We start from the raw sequence: 19,493 nt of genomic DNA, 5'->3' as shown, positions 1-19,493 counted from the left end.
GATGGATAAGTTTCTGAGAAATATATATGCATTAACCGCAGAAATATCTGGAATTTTGTTTTTCATGCATGTTTGATAAATCTGCAAATCGTTCAAGTCTAACTCTGTATGTAAATTATATCAGAATTTTGAGAAGAGACAAATCACACTAAGTTAATGTGATCCCACAGCATAGAAGTAACAAAAAAAGAGTTACAAAGAAGTAACTTATTGTATGAATTGATAAAGGTTGCAAGGGAAATGCATATATGCTCTTTATGTAAAGAGCTGGCTGGTTTATAATACAGTGTGAAGTATTATATTTAATTGTCTTGATTATGCTTTTTGGATCTGAATAAGTTTGATATCAACTAATGATTTATCAATTCTATAGAATTGCATAAGTTTTAGTACATACACAAAATAAAATAACTGAAATTAACGGTCGAATTACAATTTCATGAGTCAGACTCAAGTTCAGGTTTAAAACATTTTTACAATATTGAGATTTATGAGAGTCTAGATGATCCCGTGTCTAGGCAGTCAAGTGTATAGGAACTCTCAACCCTCTAACCATTGAAGCATGTAGAAACTTAAGCGTCTAACCACTCAAGCGTCTAACCACTCAAGCGTCTAACACCCCACATGGTCTAACTTGGTCAGACCATCCAACATCTCATATGTGTCTAACACATCATAGGATTCATAATTGGTTATCTAAAGATTTTTTTCAATTAATTATAGTTTTAGATTTTCAGATTAATTAATTCTCAATTAATTTCTTCACATTCTCACTATTAACCAAAGTATATTCTCAATTAAAAGCAAAAAGCAAAAACTTAGTAGATTAATCATAGAAAATTTAGCCAAAGTACATTATGAATTAAATATTATTATGCCTAATCATGTCTATTCTTTTAACTCTTATATCAAGTAAAAACTAATTGATCAAAGTACATTCTTAATTAATTCTTGTTAAAGTTTTCACTTTTAATCAAAGTACATTCCCAATTATTAATAAATCTCATTCAATCACATGAAAGTATCTAAATTTAATCAAAGTAAATTCTCAATTAAAATAAAAAATCTTTGGACTTCTATGATTGATATGTTATGTAGATTTAATATTATGATAATTTGCTATAGTGTACAAATCATTATTTTTACTTGATTAACAAACAAAAAGACATAAATAAAAATAAATACCAACAAGAATAAAAAGAATAAACAAATTTATTCATCTACCATCGGAATCCAATTAAGAAATTATAAGAAAATCAACCCTAAAACTTAATAACATAAAAAAGAGAGGGTGGAAAACATGAGAGAAGAGAGAGGACAAAATTAGGTCTCCCAAAAGGTTCCTTTTAAGCTCCCCTAAGTCTCTTTATATAGAAATTGGACTCGGCTTTATTTTGGGCTTTTCAGTTATTATAATTTTGTTTTTTATAATGTAATCTCCTCCAATTATCTTCTAAATAATTCAATATCCTCATCAAGATATATTTTATTGTTTTAGAGATATAAATATATTTGAGAAGATATTTGTTAATTTCAAAAAGATTTGGCAAATATTATCTTTTGATATTTACTAATATTGTTAAATAAGATAATTATTTAACAATATCAAATAAAATATCTTAAGATATATTTTTCCAAATTATCTTTTATCATAAACATTTATCAATTATCAAAGCCATTTTGTAGAAAAAAATAGAGAAAACCGCAAGATCCAATTTCTATTGTTTGTTCCCTCTTCCTAACTTAGTCAAATTTTTATCACCTTTTCAAGTTCTTTTTGTGTTCTTTATGCAATGTTTGGATTGGTTTCTTGTGGTCTTCATTATTTGTTATTCTTGGATCTTTAAGATATCATGAAACCTTAACCAATTTATTTCCACACTTCTATGAACTCAACTTAGATGTAACTGTACTAACACACCTCAAAATATCTTAAGAACATTTATGCAACTAAAAAACTATTTTCAACATGTTTTTGTATTTTATGCTAAATAAACCCAATTATAATAAATCCTAATTAAAATATTCTTTTAAACTACAAAAATCAATTAAGAATCCAATTAAAGACTAAATGAGAGCATAAATATGTACTCATCAACCTTCTAACACCCCAAATCGTTTAACATCCTAAACGTGTCAAACACTCCAAGACGGTCTAACACTCCAGACGCATCTAACACCCCAAACAATCTAACACCTCAGACCATTTAATAATTAGTAAACCAATTCAACCCCATCTTGGTTTTGTCTATGCTTTAAACATTCTGCTACATATTTTTAACACTAACAACTTAGTTACATCCTCCAACGACTTATCGTCTAACAACTCAGTGGCACTCCTAGACAACCTATTATCTAATTATTCAGTTTCAAGCTTAAATCACAACATTACACCAGGAAATTCTCCAAACTATAGGTTTTCATGTTAAAATTGATTTTGCACTTAAAACATTCAATACACTAACCAAGCTCCTACATATTCCTCCAAACCGAGCTACGTAGAGAGTAGAAGAAAAATAACAGCACGTGACGGGTTCAAATTTTGAAAAGTTGTTAGATATCAAATTTGTATAATGTAAATGACAAAAAAGTCGTGGTTTGAAATAGGTTGTACAATGGACAATTTTGAAATTTTTCTAGGAATAAATGTTAGTAAATAATAATAAACCTTATAAACACACAATTGTCAGATTTTCGGAGGGTTTCAGAATTTCACCAGGGATTCGTTTTCTTTTATATATATATATATATATATATATATATATATATATATATATATATATATATATATATATATATATATATATATATATATATATATATATATATATATATATATATATTAATTATTGATATTGATTATAGAGATTATATATAAATAAATAGATGTCATATTGAAATGAAAAGTTTAATAATTAAAAAATAATAAGTACATTATTATATTATTATATTGTAACATTTAATATAAATTTATAGATAGATTCACTAGTGCAGAAAAAGTTTTAGACATATGTTATTTTGGATTTATAACATCACATCTCTAATCGACGTCTTTGTGGGTGACGTTAATGGGACATCGCTATGTGTAACGTCCGACGTCTTTATAGACGTCGGTTATGGCTATAACCGACGTCTAATGGCACTGTAACGACGTCAACCATGGACTTAACTGACGTCTAATGGCACTGTAAAGACGTCAGATAAGGCACTAACCGACGTCTAAGGCACTATAAAGACAGCAGACATGGCACTAACTGACGTCTAAGGACACTATAGACGTCGGTTAAAGCCATAATTGACGTCTACTGAGATACTGTTGTGTTTTAATGCAGTTTTGCTCGTGTCTTTAGGTAGCATAGTAGACCTCCTCCCTTTACTAGCTTCTTCGTAAGAAAAAATTGCATTTTTTGGACCTCTTATGACATTTCAACCCAAAACCAAGCCTAGGTCGTTGCCTATAGTTTCATTCCAATTGCCAAAGAAAAAGAATACAGTGACATGAAAACTAGGCAAGGACCCAAGTTCGGCCGTAGGTTGAAATGCCATAAGAGATTCAAAAGACAAATTTTTCTTACGAGGAAGCTAGCAAATGGAGAAGGTGCGTTACGCTACCCAAAAGACATGAGAAAAACTGCACCAAAACACAACGAAAACTCATTTTAATCGGTTCAAACGAAATATAATACATCAAAGATTACTTTAATCAGAGTAAAAGTGAGTTTAAACGGTTAAAAAGAGATAAAAAAGCACCTGAAAATGCAATGCGGAGAGGAAAGGCGAAGGAAGGAAGACAATGAACTTCGTGTATAACTGCTGGTTCACATTAGCTTATTAAACAGCGAACCAGACGTCGGTTCCCCCAGCGACCGACGTCTACGCTCGAATGTACGTCGGGGACCTCACTAATGTGAAGTCCATTCCATTTAAAAATTAATATTTGTGGTATACATATACGTCGGCTTAGGTGGGATATGACGTCTATAATCGTATATAGATGTTGGAGAGGTGGGATCAGACGTCTATATGGTGGAAAGAAATGACTTTTTCACCTACCTATCAATCATACAGACGTCCGTTAGTAGGGACACCGACGTCTATAATATTGTAGACGTCGGTGCCCCCACAACGGACGTCTATATGGCGAAAAGAAATGACTTTTTCACCTACATGTCAGTCATATAGATATCCGTCGGTAGGAGCACTGACGTCTATAATATTATAGACGTCGGTGTCCCTACCAACGGACGTTTATATGGCAGAAAGAAACGACTTTTCACCTACTGTCAGACATATAGACGTCCGTTTGGAGGGTCACCGACGTCTATAATATTATAGACGTCGGTGCCCCTATCGACGAACGTCTGTATGGCCACTTATTTACAGAAATGTCACTGGTCAATAATTTACGTTGGATATAAAGTGATCCAACATCTAACAGGTGACGTCAAACGTCAATTTTGCACTAGTGATTTTTTTAACATTAAAATGTATAATAATAATAATTAAATTGGTGTATGATTATGAGTTAAAATTTCTCTTGGATAATGTTTAGACAGATGAATAATTGAAATGAATATTTGTTATAACTAGCAATTAAATGTTATTATTATATCATATTGAACATAAAGATGGGTATAATTGTTGAAATGTAATAAATATTATATAAATGTATTTGTGAATAGTAAGATATATAATAATATATATTATATTATTAAATAGAAATGTTGTCTATTTGGTGTTTTACAAAGTAGTTTTTCTGTAGAAAGTATGTAAGAGTCTCTTCTATCTAAATAACTTCACTTTTTACTTTTTTTTTCTATTGAGATAAGCAAAGAAGAAAAATAAAAGGGTCCTCTTTTACATTATGTAGGTATTCCAAATTTATTATGTAGTGTAAATCTCAATTAAGAATATAAATTGTTATGTAGTAAGGATATTTATGTTATTTACATAAATATCCTAGATATTTTAGACAGTTAAAGCCACTAACCACATTTTTAGGTAAGGTGGTTATTTTTATTTTGCTTATAAATACAGTGACAGGACCAAAGTCCAGGTACGTTCTCTTTATGCTCTAGAGATCCTGAATAATATTTCAGAGCAGTATCCAATTACTCTCTTGAGAGCTTCAGCTCCATAACTCACATCTGACTTGAGCGTCGGAGTATCTTTGCAGGTACCTCCCCCTCCTTTGGCGAGTATGAACAACAACAATTGGAGAAGAGCAAGCGTCCCAGACAGCCAGGAGCAATAAAGACACGCAGGAAAATGTACACCGAAACATAAACAATTAGTGATAACAATCTCCTCAAGTTAAGTTGGATCAAAGTATATAAACAATTACTGATAACAATCTACTCAAGTTAGGTTGAATCAAAGTATATAAACAATTACTGATAACAATTTCCTCAAGTTAGGTTGAATCAAAGTATAAAAATATTTTAAGTTTATTATGTAGTATAAATCTCAATTGAGAATATAAACAATTATTGATAGCAATCTTTTCGAGTTAGATTGGATCAAAGCACAAAATTATATTATAATAATAATAATAATAGAGGTGCGAAAGCTGTGAGACCCTGAAAATTACTCTATAAATTACCTGTCACATCACCATTAATGCACCTCTCAATCCATGCTTATCTCATTTTAAAACCCATTTCCAAATCTGATAAACTCTCTGACACACACTGAAACCGCACCCATCATTCTCTGAAAACGCACATGGCTTCACATGCACACACGCCACGTGTTGCAGAAGAAGCTTCCAGTTCAGAATTTAGTGGGCACGTGTCAGCTTGGGGTACGTTCGCTCAAACGAACGTGAATTTCACAAAACTGGATTTCCTAGAATTCTCTCTCTTACCTGCACCACTCATCCTCTTCCTCAGAACTCAAATCCTTCATCTTCTCCAACCTCTCTCTAGAAACCCTAAAACTTCTCTCTACTGTTACTCATTCATCTCTTCTCCGTTTAACATTCAGAACCGTAGGAACGTTCCTTACGCCGTGAACTTCATTTTGGTCCGAACAACTTCAGATTCTGTTGACGGTAAGATTTCCAACTCATAAGCTCGTTTCTGGAATTCCTTCGAACCCAGATTCAGTTACATGCAAGGGCTTAAGTTGATATCGTTTACGTTTCTTTGGTTAGACTTAGTTGAAGAGAATAAGAAAGATCTTGGAGGGTAGAAAACCATAAGTTGGGCAAGTCCAAGTGATACTATTAGAACGAACACTGCTATCCAGGTAAGGGAAGCTTATATGTTTAATTTATACTGCATGTTGTATGATCTGAGTTGTATGTATGAAAATTTTGAAGTTTGAGCTGTTATGAACGTTCTCTGATATCGTATATGATTTCTGGGTTGTTGAACTGTATGTTGGTTTGATACGTATGAATGATGGATGAATATTGTAATATATGAGTTATTAATATGTTGATTGTTGAATGTGAATTAATCTGGAAGTGAAAGTTATAAAGTTCATAGACTTGAGAATCATTTGAAGTATAAAGTATAGGTTAAAATGTTGAAATCTGGAATTTGTTAAGTTTGAGAAATCTGAAACTGAAATCATCCCCTTTGATAAATGACGCTCGTCATCGTACGGTCTTAGACCGTTCGGTTTCCCTTAAAATCACTTAGAATGGAAATCTTTCATTTGGAAAGAATTCTGCTCGAGAACGAGCGTCCCCATATGGATGTCTGAGCGTTCGTTCAGCTCAGCTGTTATAAATAATTGAAACTTTATAAATACGTAACGCTCGGTCTTATACCGAAGCGTTCGCCCTTATAGCGTTCGGCCTTCTGTCGAACGTTCGTTCTTAATAGCGTTCGGCCTTACGTCGAACGTTCGTTCTTGATAGCATTCGGCCTTATGTCGAACGTTCGTCCTTAGTAACGTTCGGTCTGATACCGAACGTTCGTTTAAGTGACGCACGGTATTCTACCAAAGCGTTCGTCCTAAACAGCGCTCGGTCTTATACCGAAGCGTACGTTCAAAATAACGTTCGTTCTAACATTTGAATATTTATCCTCTTACGTTCGTTCAATACTGGCATCAGTTCATTTAATTGGTCAAACAAAGAGTTACGTCCGTCCCTCCAGTACTGTATTTGAACGTTCGTCCTATTTTCTTCAAAGGACTGAACGTTCGTTCTTTTGTACTCTTAAAGTTAAAGATGAGATTGATTATGAATTATGATAAATTACAGTGCGAACGTTATATTAAGTGATTTTATGATTATGGAATTTGTACGAGCGTTCCAAGGAGGAACGTCTCAGATGTGTTAAATATTAAATTGGTAAAGTATGACTGTGGTTAGCTAATGCTGGCTTGGTCCATCCTGATATTCCGTGATACTCATCTTCACGTAGAAGGGGGTAGTCATGTGTGGGAATGGCAGGAGGTTCTATTCCTTAGGGGTACTTTGGATAGGGCTAACCTCGAGTGGCAGCTGTTGAGTGTATCCAGTTACTACATCACTCGGGTGCAAGGACGCCTGTAGCTACATGGTTCATACAGTCCGGACAGTCGTCTATTATATACTTATAAATTACTATGTTGGATTATGTTTAATTGTATGTTGTGCGTGTGCATTGAAATGTTGAATGTGTATGTTGGATGTATGAATTAAATATTATAAGCTTACCCTTTCGTTTTCCTTGTGTTGTCAATTGTCCATGTACGTTCGTCCTGTTTTGCAATGATCATCCGTTGTGGATGTGAGCAGATGGTGGTACGTCCCTGGAAGAAATGCTGGAAGAAGAAAATTTGAATGAAGCTAATCTGGTGGAGGTAGAAGTAAAGGCCGAGCCTTAGAGCGCTCGATAGATTAGAATTATGAATTGTTAGCTTAGTTGGACGTTCGGCTAAATATTTTGTAAAGCCGTTCGTCCTAATTATCCCTGAACCCTATTTTGAGCGTACGTTATTTGTATCTAAAACCGTTCGTTATTTAGCGCTCGTTGTTTTGAGTTGTATATTGAAACTCTGCAACCTTAAGCCGTTCGGCTTTTGAACTTGGTTAATTGTAAAGACTGCTTATTTACTGTTAATTGTAATTAATTCTAAATTATGGTAATTACTATATTTTGGGATGTTACAAAAGCTATGGTAGATAAAGAGTAAGTTCATGTTTGTGTTTTAAGGGTGATGTTTGTGTTTTAATGATGATGAAGTGGTGTTTAATAGTTCTTGGAAAGGTTAAATAAACTCTTAAAAAAAATGGATAAAGAAGACAAGAGAGGTGGATAAGATATGAAAAACATTTTCAACAAAAAAAAAAGTACATAAAAAGCTGGTCATCATAATAAACTTTACATTAAAAAATAAACAATTAAAGGGATTAACGGGTGATTGAATCTTTATCTCCTACTTAAGCCTTACAATATCTTTTTCTTTATCTAGATTGTATCTAAATCATATAATAATAAGGGTATCAAATCAATACCTTGTTTTCCATGATATAATACAAATTTTAACTTTAACTTAATCGTTTAAAAAATATAGATGAAAATAGAAATTAATGTATCACTGTCACACCTATTTACAAATAATAGACAAATCCAACTTAATAAATAAACAAGAAAAAAAATTGTACTTTTTAAAAAAAGGTATATTTAAAAAAAGTTATTCAAAAGCTTCGGTAATAATTTAAAATTATATTAAAATATATATAATATATTGTTATAATATTTTTTTATAATTTCACCCTATTATTATTGGTGGATTATATTACACATTAGTTGATATTATTATACTTTTATCTAGTTAGTATATATATATATATATATATATATATATATATATATATATATATATATATATAATATTATATTATATCAAAAAAAAAGGCATAATACCCAATTTTGTCCCCACTTTGGTTCGGAAATCTCAAGTTAGTCCCTTTCTAGAAATGTGAGTGGAATGGATCCTTACTTGTAATTTTTTGAGTCCAATGAGTCCCTTCCGTTAAATAGAAGGAAACGGAGTTAGTGGACTGATGATGTGGCAGTTGTCTTTGGTGAGGTGTCAAGATGCAAGCTTCCGTGGTGTTAGGGTTCCCCATACCCCGGAAATTTGATCTCGCGGCGAAGTGCTTCGAGCGCGCCACTGATCTGGTCTCGAAGCTTGACATCAATTCAATCGTCGACGCTGGAGAGAGAAAACTGTTGCTGGATCTGAACCTGGCACGGTCCCGAACAGCGTGGGAGGTTCAGGATCCAAGCTTGTCGGTGGCGCTGCTTAACCGGAGCAAGAGCTTCCTCTTCGGTTCGTGCGACCACTACGCGGATCTCGCGAAGCAGTTCATGGCGTTTGGGAAACGCGTGCTGTCGAACAGCGGCGCGGACGCGAGTCGCGAGGCGCTGAAGCTGATGAACGAGGCGTTGGAGACTTGCGAAAAGGGATTCGATACAGCGCGAACACGGGAAGAGAAGGTGGAGATCCGAGGGTTGAGGTGGAAGGCACTTAGGTTTATTGCTGCGATTCATTTGCAAAAAGAGGAATATGAGAGCGTGATAAAGTGTGTGAAGGTTTTGAGAGACTCGGCTGATGGCGGTGACGAGCATCCGAGTCTTTCGGTGTTGGCGATGAAGGCGTGGTTAGGGTTGGGAAGGCATGGTGAGGCGGAGAGGGAGTTGCGGGGTATGGTGATTGACAGAGGGATTCCGGAGGGAGTTTGGGTTTCGGAGGTGGAGGCGTATGGGCAACCCTAACACCACGTAAGCTTGCGTTTTGACACCTCACCAAAGACAACTGCCACATCATCAGCCCACTAACTCCGTTTTCTTCTATTTAACGGAAGGGACTCATTAGACTCAAAAAATTACAAGTAAGGATCCATTCCACTCACATTTCTAGAAAGGGACTAACTTGAGATTTCCGAACCAAAATGGGGACAAAATTGGGTATTATGCCAAAAAAAAAAAAAGTTGTTGGAATTAAAGTGATGGCCAACTATTCAAAATAACGAGATATAGGAAATGGAAGGGCAGTGAAATGGCAGAGATAGAAGAGGGTGGTGAGGAAACTCATAGGAATCGCAGAACGAACTGAGAAAGACAACAACACAGATCTGTTGGTAATGTTGGAGAACGCAACATAAACCCCCCAAAAAGACAGAAATTTGACGGAGAGAATTAGTGAACCGCAGCAAGTGTTACTCAGGTGCGTTCTGCATAAATGGTGACCTAGAAATCAATATAATTTTTTTGCTCGATTTCACACGAGCCTAAGAAAAAACGATTCTACATGCGAGGTAACTAGGTCCGAGGGTGTGGATCCAAAAATCGTCTTAGGATGTCTGAAAATTATAGAGAAGAACCTAGCTTAGTTCTCAATTCATGCCAAAACATGACCAATAATGTATAATGGCTAAATGAATTTTGAAAATGAGGAAAATATTTATGATGCTGAATAAAAATAATTAAGGCCAAAATGTTCTTGTGCCCCAGAGTAGAGTAAGACAGTGGGATGTAGAGAGAGACCAGAATTTGAGATAACTATCAGATATGGTATGCGAAAGCTAGGGCTGCAGCGAAAGGGGCTTCCATCACAGAGCAGATCGAATGAGACATGGAGGCAAAGGAAAGCACGAAACGGGTAAGGAAAACTGAAAACTCTTATTATTGCTTTTGATAATGTTCACACACAAGACAAAAGGAAAACTCTAGCTTATATATGTTTTCGGTAAACAGAGGAAGAAGGGAAAAAGGGGAAAGATGAAAACCCTAACTAAAAGCTAACAGAACTAGCCGATTACTGCTTCTAAGCAGTAATCCTAACTAACAAACGGTTTTGATGGTAACAACTGTTACTTGATTCGTTTGGTCCATTTAACAGTCAATTAACTTGGAAGTTATGGCTTTAACCACCCATAGTTCTACATCGTCATCATTGGTCTGAACAGGACGTTGCAACATTCAATGATGCTAGGAAGAACACAAATAGAAACATAAAAGGCGAATACAATTTTACCTGAAGTGTGCACCTAATAAGTTTATTTGGAATTGGACAAGAACTGTCAGAGCTAAGATCCACCAATGAGACCAGCCTTATTTTGAAATGCAATCTTCGTGTAGAAGACCTAAAACATCAAAAAAATGTGATAGTAAAATTAAGTGGAACACAGCCCTACAGGTATGACTATTGATAAATATTAATAATTTATGAATGGTGTTTATCATAGCTTTTCAACCAGGTGAAATTTGCAGCATGATTGTCTAAGTATGTATCTAGCCTCTGGTTTAGAAAAATCATAAGAACCTCATATAGTGGAGCATATCTGTCATCCTTCTCCAGTTGCCTAACTGCAAGCATGTCCAATAAATTTCACTACAACATGACAATCAATTTAGTGAATGCTCTTTCAGAACTTACAACTGTCTATGGCAAAAATTTTATTAAAAACTGTGGGTGTACTAGAGTATAATTAATAATGCTGACGGGATAATAGAAAGCAACCCAAAGGCAAACAGAAGTTCGATTTAATGATGACCTATAACAAGAAAAAGGCATCCTTTATCACCTTATGAGTTTTAGTACTAAGCAATAAATTACCATGTTTCACTGTTTGATACCTCTATGTCTAATTATATCAGGTTAATTTTTATTTCTTCTTGTTTATGATGATAATTGAGTATCACCCTTTAAACAAGGAAATAATGTCCCAATATCTATAAATTACCTGAGAAAAACAATAGCCACAGCCCAGGCCCAGCCCAAATGCAATGAGACCGAACCTGTAAAGCTAACCAACCTGAATGTCGTCCTCTCGTCCACATTCACATGCGATTATGTTTGTCTCACTCTCCACCATGCTGTCTTCTCGTTTGTTTCCCTTGCTTTCAGGAATGGAAAAGTTTCAGAGTATAAATTCTTGGTAGGTTAGACATTAGTGACAAAATCTGTTTATGTTTCAATATTTGATCTAGGGATTGCTGTTTGTGGACTCTTTTTTCTTATTTCTATTTGGAATTTCAGAGGGGAAAAGTTCCAGACTATAAATTCTTGGTAGTTTAGTCATCAATCATAACATCAGTTTATTTTTCAAAATTTCATTTTGATATTGTTGCTTGTGGACACTCTTTTGCTATTTTTATTTGGAATTTAGTTCATGAATAGGAAAGTTTCAGATTGTAAATTCTGAGTCGTTTAGTCATTAGAGGTGACATTGTTTTTTTTTTTTAAATTGATCTTGTGATAGGTATTGTTGCTTGCAGACTCTCTTTTTTTCTTACTTTTATTCCAAATTTGTTTCAGGAATGAGAAAGTTTTAGGTTATTGTTGATGAGCTCAATTGTTCTCTGCAAACTTACTTGAATGTGCGGGTTTTATCAATCTGTGTTACAAGTGTACAGCCATAAACACTTTGAATCCTAACACGCCAACTAAAATGTTGTCTAAAAGAAAGCCCCTTTACAGATTCCCGTTCATTCCTGTGTCTGTCCTTGTCATATGCCTCTCCTTCTTGTTGTTGTTCTATTACTATGCGAAACCTAGTTCTCAGATCTCTAGATTGTCCAATATTTCAACATCTCATACCCCTCAATGCTCCAGCCAAGCCCTTACCTTAGGGGAGAAATTCATGTGGTATGCACCTCACAGTGGGTTCAGCAACCAACTTTCAGAGTTCAAGAATGCTATTCTAATGGCTGGTATACTGAATCGAACTTTGGTGGTTCCTCCTATTATGGATCACCATGCTATTGCTTTAGGTAGCTGTCCAAAGTTTCGGGTTGTAGATCCAAAGGATATTCGGATATCTGTTTGGGATCATGTGATTGAGCTTGTCCAAAGTCGAAGGTTAGTAAGTTTTTTTCACACACTGCAACTATTGATTTGTGATTTTCTGGGTTTTAAATAGAGCTGTTATAGTTATGTAACAATGCAGAGTACACCTGGCCTTGTACAAGCACTGCTGTAGCAGATCAGTTTAGTGTAGTGGACCAAATTGCAGTTGTAAACAATCCTTGTTGCTACACTGTTGATTCTAAAAAAGGTTCCTATAAACAAGTATATCAGGGCTTTCGTCGTTGTAAAAAATTATTTTTACAAGAATTAGGAATTTCAAATCTGTCAAAGAGATTTGGGATTATCTCAAGAAAGAATACTTTGGCTGTGAAAGAACCAAAGACATGCAACCGTCCGACTTTGCTAGAGAATTCAAGATGCAAAGCATCAAGGAGACAAAAACAATTAAAAGCTGTGCTGATTGGTTGATGAGTGTAGCAAATAAAGAGCAACTTGTTGGGAAGCCCTTTCTAGATGAAAAAATTCTTCAAAAAATTTTGGTTACTGTTCCAAAAAAAATGAGTAAAAATATCAGCTTTGGAGGAGGAAAAAGACTGGTCAACTATCACCTTAGAAGAATTGGTAAATGCTTTACAAGTTCAGGAGCAAAGAAGAATGACGAGACAAACGTGTTTTTCACGTAAAAGCACAATTCTAGAGGTGGAAAAGACAAGAAGAACAATAAATGGAAGAACAAAAAGAAAGAAGGCTCCAACAATGATCAAGGTGAGAACTTTCCCCTTGCTCACATTGCAAAAAGACAAATCATCCAAAGGAAAAATGTTGGTGGAGGCCAAATGTCAAGTATAGAAAATGCGATGATTTGGGACATGTAGACAAAATATGAAAGTCTAAATCATAAGAGGCATAGGGTGACTTTGGAGGACTAAGAAGATGAGCAACTCTTTGTTGCGACATGTTTGGTTACAGTCAACACTTCTAGTGACTCATGTTTAATAGAGAGTGGTTGAATAAACCATATGACCAACGACTAGAAGCTTTTTAGAGAGCTTGACAAAGCCATCATCTCTAAAGTGCAAATTGGTAATGGTGATTTCATCTCAATTAAAATGAAATGGACTATAGCTATTGAAAGCTTGTTAGGTTTGAAGTATATCTCTAATTTTTTTATATGTGCTTAACATTGACCAAAATTTGCTGAGTGTTGCACAACTTGTGGAGAAAGGCTTCAAAGTCATATTTGAAGATAATTGGTGTTTGATCAAAGATGCACACAAGGCAAAGATGTGTTCAGAGTGAAGATGAGGTCTAAAATCTATGCTTTAAATCTAATGAAGGAGAAGCAAATAGATTTTTCAAGCACAATCACCAATGTTGATGTATGGCATAAAACACTTGGACATTTTCATCTTACAGGAATGTTATACATGCAAAAACATGTATTGGTCAAAGATGTCTTAATGATTGAAGACAAGTTGGCAGATTGCATGGCTTGCCAATTTGTTAGCTAGTCAGAAAACCATTTCTTCAAACCACTTGGAAAGCAACTCAAAGGCTATTAACTAGAGCTTTGAACAAAAAAGGCTCCATTTGAAGGCTAAGTTGGATACAAACCAAATTACAAAATTTGAGAGTTTTTTGTTGTGGTTGTTTTATCTGTTGTTCCACATGTTAAAAGGGACAAACCTGACAAAAAGGCTAAACCCAAAATTTTCGTTGGATATAGTAGCACGTCTAAATCTTACAAAATTTCCCAACCACAAAATGGAAAAATTCTTATGACTAAGATGTAAAGTTCATGGAAGATCATCAATGAATTTGGGAGGAGACAGTAAGAAAGCATCTTCCATAAACACCACAACTATTTGATAAAATTGTTGAAATTCTTGTTGTTGGGAATCCAAGTGAGTCTAAGTCCCACATTAGATAGAAATGAGAAAGTGGAGCACCATATAAAGGTGAAGACCCGTTAACCCATTGACTTAAGGTTTTGGGTATAGAGTGGTGTCAATCCCTTATGTGGTTGAGCTCAAGTCTCATTGGTGATGTATCTCCCAATGAACCTCCTCCTTGATAGACCTAACAAGTAGTATTAAAGCCATGGTTAGTCTTGGTGACTGGCTCAGATGAGTACAATATGGACCCTGTATTGAAAGTCTTCTTGGCAAGGGTTCCAGGTAAGCATGCCTAGTTAAGATGAACGAAAGTATGAAGGGGTATCGTGGTTGGGAATGCTTCTATTGGAGGGGGAGTATACCAATGTGGAAGGAACTCACCATTAGGGGTAAATTTGTTGAGAATCCAAGTGTGAGTCTAATTCCACATTGGGTAGAAATGAGAAAGTGGAGCACCACATAAAGGTGAAGAGACCCATTGTCTTAAGGTTTTGGGTAGAAAGTAGTGTTAATCCCTTATGTGGTTGGACTCAAGTCTCATTGATATTGTATCTCCTAGTGAACCTTCTCTTCGATAAACCTAACACTTGTCACAAGGACAAGATCTCTATTTGATATTTATCAAAGGTGTAATGTTGCTACCTTAGAGCCTACCAAATTTGAAGAAGCTGAAAAAGATGAGAAGTGGATTAATGCTACGAAGGAAGAAATAAATATGATTGAAAAAAACGACACTTGAGAGTTATTGGATTGACGTCAACACAAACAACCCATTGGGGTGAAATGGGTTTATAGAACTAAACTAAATGCAAATGGTTGTATAAATAAATACAAGGAAAGATTATATGCTCAACTGTTTGTAGTAGATTTTTCATAAACGTTTGCTCCCATTGAATGCCTTGATGGAATCAGAATGTTGCTTGCCCTGGCTGCACACAAAGGTCGGAAAATTTACCATTTAGATGTAAAATCACCATTTTTAAACGGTGTTTACAAGAGGAGATTGTTGTGGAGCTACCAAAGGCGTTTCAAGTCAAGGAACAAGAAGACAAGGTTTACAAGCTAAAGAAAGCCTTGTATGATCTTAAGAAGCTCCAAGGGTGGCTTGGTATGACATAATTGATGATTATCTTCAAAAACTTGGATTTATTAAAAGTGCAAGTGAAGCTACACTATATGTGACGAAGATAGGAGCAAGAAAAAGATGAATTCTTTAATATATCAAAAAATATGTACAAGAAATGCTGAAGAAGTTCTGCATGGAGAATTGCTAGAGTCAGATTTGTTGGAATTATTCCTAGAATAACCAGAACATAGATATTCTTTATTTAATTTGTTTTAGTTCAGTTGCTTTGTTTTTATATTCGGTTGTTTAGATTATTCAGGTCGGAGATCTTGAGGAAAGTTAAGGTTGTGGTCTTAGAGGTATAATATTAATCGCTTTGCATCCATCCGATGCGTTAACCATAGTTATACTTACTAAGCCCTCCTTTTCTTTTTGTATGATTTGTTTAGAATATTTGTTTTAGCATTATAAACATTATTAATGCTCATATTCCCATCAAGATAAATCGCTCCCCTTACCCTATTCCTGCCTATGTTTGTTATAAGAAATGATGTCTCTCTTAACAGTGGGACCTGGGAAAAATGGTGATATTTTAAGTTATTTCCATGACAATCAGATACTGACCACTTCGTTCTTTACAATTCCTTGATTTTCACGTTGCAAAAATGTTTCTAGCAGTTGTTGGCTGGTTTCATATGTGATTGCTAACAAAGTTTCCTATTATATCATAATAATAACATTGACTGTAACAACGGAAGAAAAATTTAAGGGCATGAATGCCTTTCTTGCATAGTTTTCTGTATTGTTGAAATTTTATATCTGAGATCGAATTTCACTTTCTGTGTAAATTAATCAGTCATTGTTCTTGCAGGTATATATCCATTGCTGAAATTGTGGACATCACATCATTAGTTTCTTCCTCTCTTGTTCGAGTGATTGATCTTAGGGATTTTGTGTCCATATGGTGTGGCATCAGCTTAGATTTGGCTTGCGTAACAGATACAAAGTTGCATTCCTCTGTTTCTAAAAGCCTTAACCAATGTGGATCTCTGCTAGCTGGGCTCCATGGTAGTATTGAAAAGTGTATATATGCTGTCAATGAGGATTGCAGAACTACAGTATGGACTTACAATGAAGATGGGCTTGGAGACGGTATGTTAGATTCATTTCAACCCGATGAAAAACTGAAGCAGAAAAAGAAAATATCATATGTTAGAAGACGGAAGGATGTATTTAAGACTCTAGGACCTGATTCTGAAGCTGAATCAGCCTCACTGCTGGCATTTGGAACCCTTTTCTCTGCCACATACAGAGGTTCTGAACTATATGTGGATATCCGTGAGTCTAATCAGAATCAGAGATTTCTATCTCTGAAGGAGAAGACTAAACTTCTTTCCTTTGTCCCAGAAATTTTGATAGCTGGAAAGGAGTTTTCTAAACAAAGCATAAGGGCTCCATTTCTTTGCGCACAACTTAGATTGTTGGATGGGCAGTTTAAGAATCATCAAAAGGCTACATTTCAAGGATTAAGGCAAAAACTAGAATCTTTAAGGAAGGAAGGCCCTCTACCAATTCATATTTTTATAATGACTGATCTTCCTGGAGATAATTGGACTAATACTTATTTAGGTGATTTAGTTAGTGAGAATCACAAGTATAAGCTATACTTTTTGAAAGCGAATGATAAGCTGATTAAGCGAGCAGCTATAAAACTCATGACAGCTGGTCATGGGCAGAGGTTCCTATCAAATTCATATAGTACAATTGGTAAAAAATATTGTTCCAGTCAGAGATTGCCAGATTTACTTCTTTATGTTGAGCAGACTGTATGCAGCTGCGCATCTCTAGGTTTTGTTGGAACACCTGGGTCCACAATTGCAGAAAACATAGAACTCATGAGAAAATTTAGCTCAAGTTCTCAGAGATGTTGATGGTTTTGTGGAAAAACAGTTAATGCTGATAGGGGTTTTAGGATTGATGGGGTGGGAGTTCAATCATGTTTGTAGTAGAAGATGGTTGAATACGCCATGTTCTGAGATGTCATTTCCTCAAATTTTGATGATTCGTCAGCTTTGCGAGGCAACAGTCATTTTTAGGAGATTGACACTCTACAGTCAAGAGCATTGTTGTTATTTTAGGTATGAACTCTGCTGCTCGTGTTTTTTCCCCAAAGGTTAAGGAGTGTTATTTTATTGCCTAATTAAAAGAACATTTTTTTCCTATAACAGTAGTAATTTCTTCACAAAGCATTATCGGAAAGCACCTCACAATTTCTTTTTACCAAAAACTGAAAGCGTTAACCTTTCCAAGCATACTCTCTTGATGCCAACTGCACTCCTGTTTTTTTTTTCACATAAATAGTTAATTCAGAGTGACCATTATTGTTTGATATACCCATAACCAGAAGTATGGATGAACGAGGAAAAAGTAATTTAAACCATGAAATAAATTAGCATTTCATGAGATTTCTGTTAACCTTGTTAATTTTACATGCTTTCTCTCTCCTACTGAATAAAATTTTACATGCTTTTACATTTAAACTTGCTTTGTTTCTTGCTTCCACTTTGTACCTTGTTTTACTTTTAACATAAGGCAGTGTACTAAATTGTCGTTGTTTGGATCATAACATGTTCTTTTGCCTCCCCAACTAGCCCACCCACTTTTCCCCCTTCTGTCTTGAGTTGGAGTGGAGCTGGTGTCACCTTGTTTATGACTCTACAATGGCTCCAATGCCTGAGACACTACACGTTAAGCTGCAGTGAGCTTGAGGCGTGCTAATTTACAAAAGTATGAATGTGTAGTTCCTTCTGAATTATAAAATACTGACTGAGGATTTGTTTGAATACTGAATTTTCTTTCTCCTTTCCTTCTACATAGATCTCGAGTGTTGTGGAATATGGTTTGGTTTGAAGCAAACCATGCCAGTTTCCACCAATTAGAAATCAAATGACATTGTTTATGACATCAACTCTGTTCAATATTCTCTAAGAAGAGTGTTACTATTGAAAGGAACGGACGCGTAATAAATAATACCCCTTTTAATTAATTTCCTGTTAAGAGTGTTTTATCGTCTCATGTATTAAAAACCACAAAATTCATTAATAGAAAAGCAACACTGCTGATTTTCATTCAACTTCGATTTGCCACAAAATTCATCCAATGGAACGGATAAAATAAATCCTAAGATGAAAGAGAGCTGCATGCAGGTTATTTTTTGTTATTTGCTGGTTAAAATAAAAAAGTAAAAATGTAAATTCAAATAAAAGTGTAAAAGTAGGTCAATTGTAGATTTTATTTCAAGTTAAGAGTTGCATCATTCTAGAAAAACAAAACCCATGTGGCAATGTAGGGTTTTCAGTGGGTTAAGTAATTCTAACAAGGTTTGTTGTCAATTTTGTTCATTATTTTTTATTCCATCGAGACACTAACAACATTAAAGAGGTGCACAAAAACATGACCATGAACTACAACATATATTGTTTTATTTGTTTCCTTCCCCTAGTAACACAAACGAATTTGCCTCTCTTCATTTGTTCGAAGCTTTGGACAACTCTTCAATCTCATACACAATGTTAATTTAACAGTAGTTGAATAAATAAATAATCCAATAACCTCAGAGAAAAGTGGATTCATACGATATAATGGCTAGTAAAACTCATCCAATAATATATGAAATGAATTTTGTGAGTTTAAATTAATTTATATACATGAAAAATAAAATTTTTGAGAAATATCAAAGAATTATACATGATGTTTTTTTAATGTTTTATTTT

At 34.8% G+C, this 19,493-nt stretch overlaps 1 protein-coding gene across 4 annotated transcripts; it reads left to right on the top strand.

Moving 5' to 3' along the window:
• The first annotated feature begins 8,971 nt into the window (after positions 1–8,971).
• On the top strand, positions 8,972–18,732 carry LOC148200123 (O-fucosyltransferase 30-like). 4 transcript variants are annotated; one of them, XR_015786084.1, is made up of 5 exons: positions 8,972–10,173; positions 10,461–10,608; positions 12,268–12,810; positions 16,592–17,858; positions 18,372–18,732. XR_015786084.1 is itself a non-coding variant. In XM_088113583.1 (4 exons), exons 3-4 carry the CDS (start codon positions 12,401–12,403, stop codon positions 17,649–17,651), a joined length of 1,470 nt encoding a protein of 489 aa, XP_087969709.1. In that variant the 5' UTR covers positions 8,972–10,173; positions 10,466–10,608; positions 12,268–12,400; the 3' UTR covers positions 17,652–18,029. The 4 variants fall into 4 exon arrangements, 3 of the variants coding, with proteins under 3 accessions (XP_087969709.1, XP_087969707.1, XP_087969708.1); XM_088113583.1 differs by lacking the exon at positions 18,372–18,732 and having other exon boundaries at positions 10,466–10,608; positions 16,592–18,029; XM_088113581.1 differs by lacking the exon at positions 18,372–18,732 and having other exon boundaries at positions 16,592–18,029.
• The last annotated feature ends 761 nt before the right edge of the window (positions 18,733–19,493 follow it).

Source organism: Vigna umbellata, chromosome 4 (genome assembly GCF_029865625.1).
Source record: "Vigna umbellata cultivar VRB3 chromosome 4, Vumbellata_1.0, whole genome shotgun sequence".
Taxonomy (NCBI): Eukaryota; Viridiplantae; Streptophyta; class Magnoliopsida; order Fabales; family Fabaceae; genus Vigna; species Vigna umbellata.
Note: the sequence above shows the minus strand (reverse complement) of the source record. Positions and strands in the feature narration are given on the sequence as shown.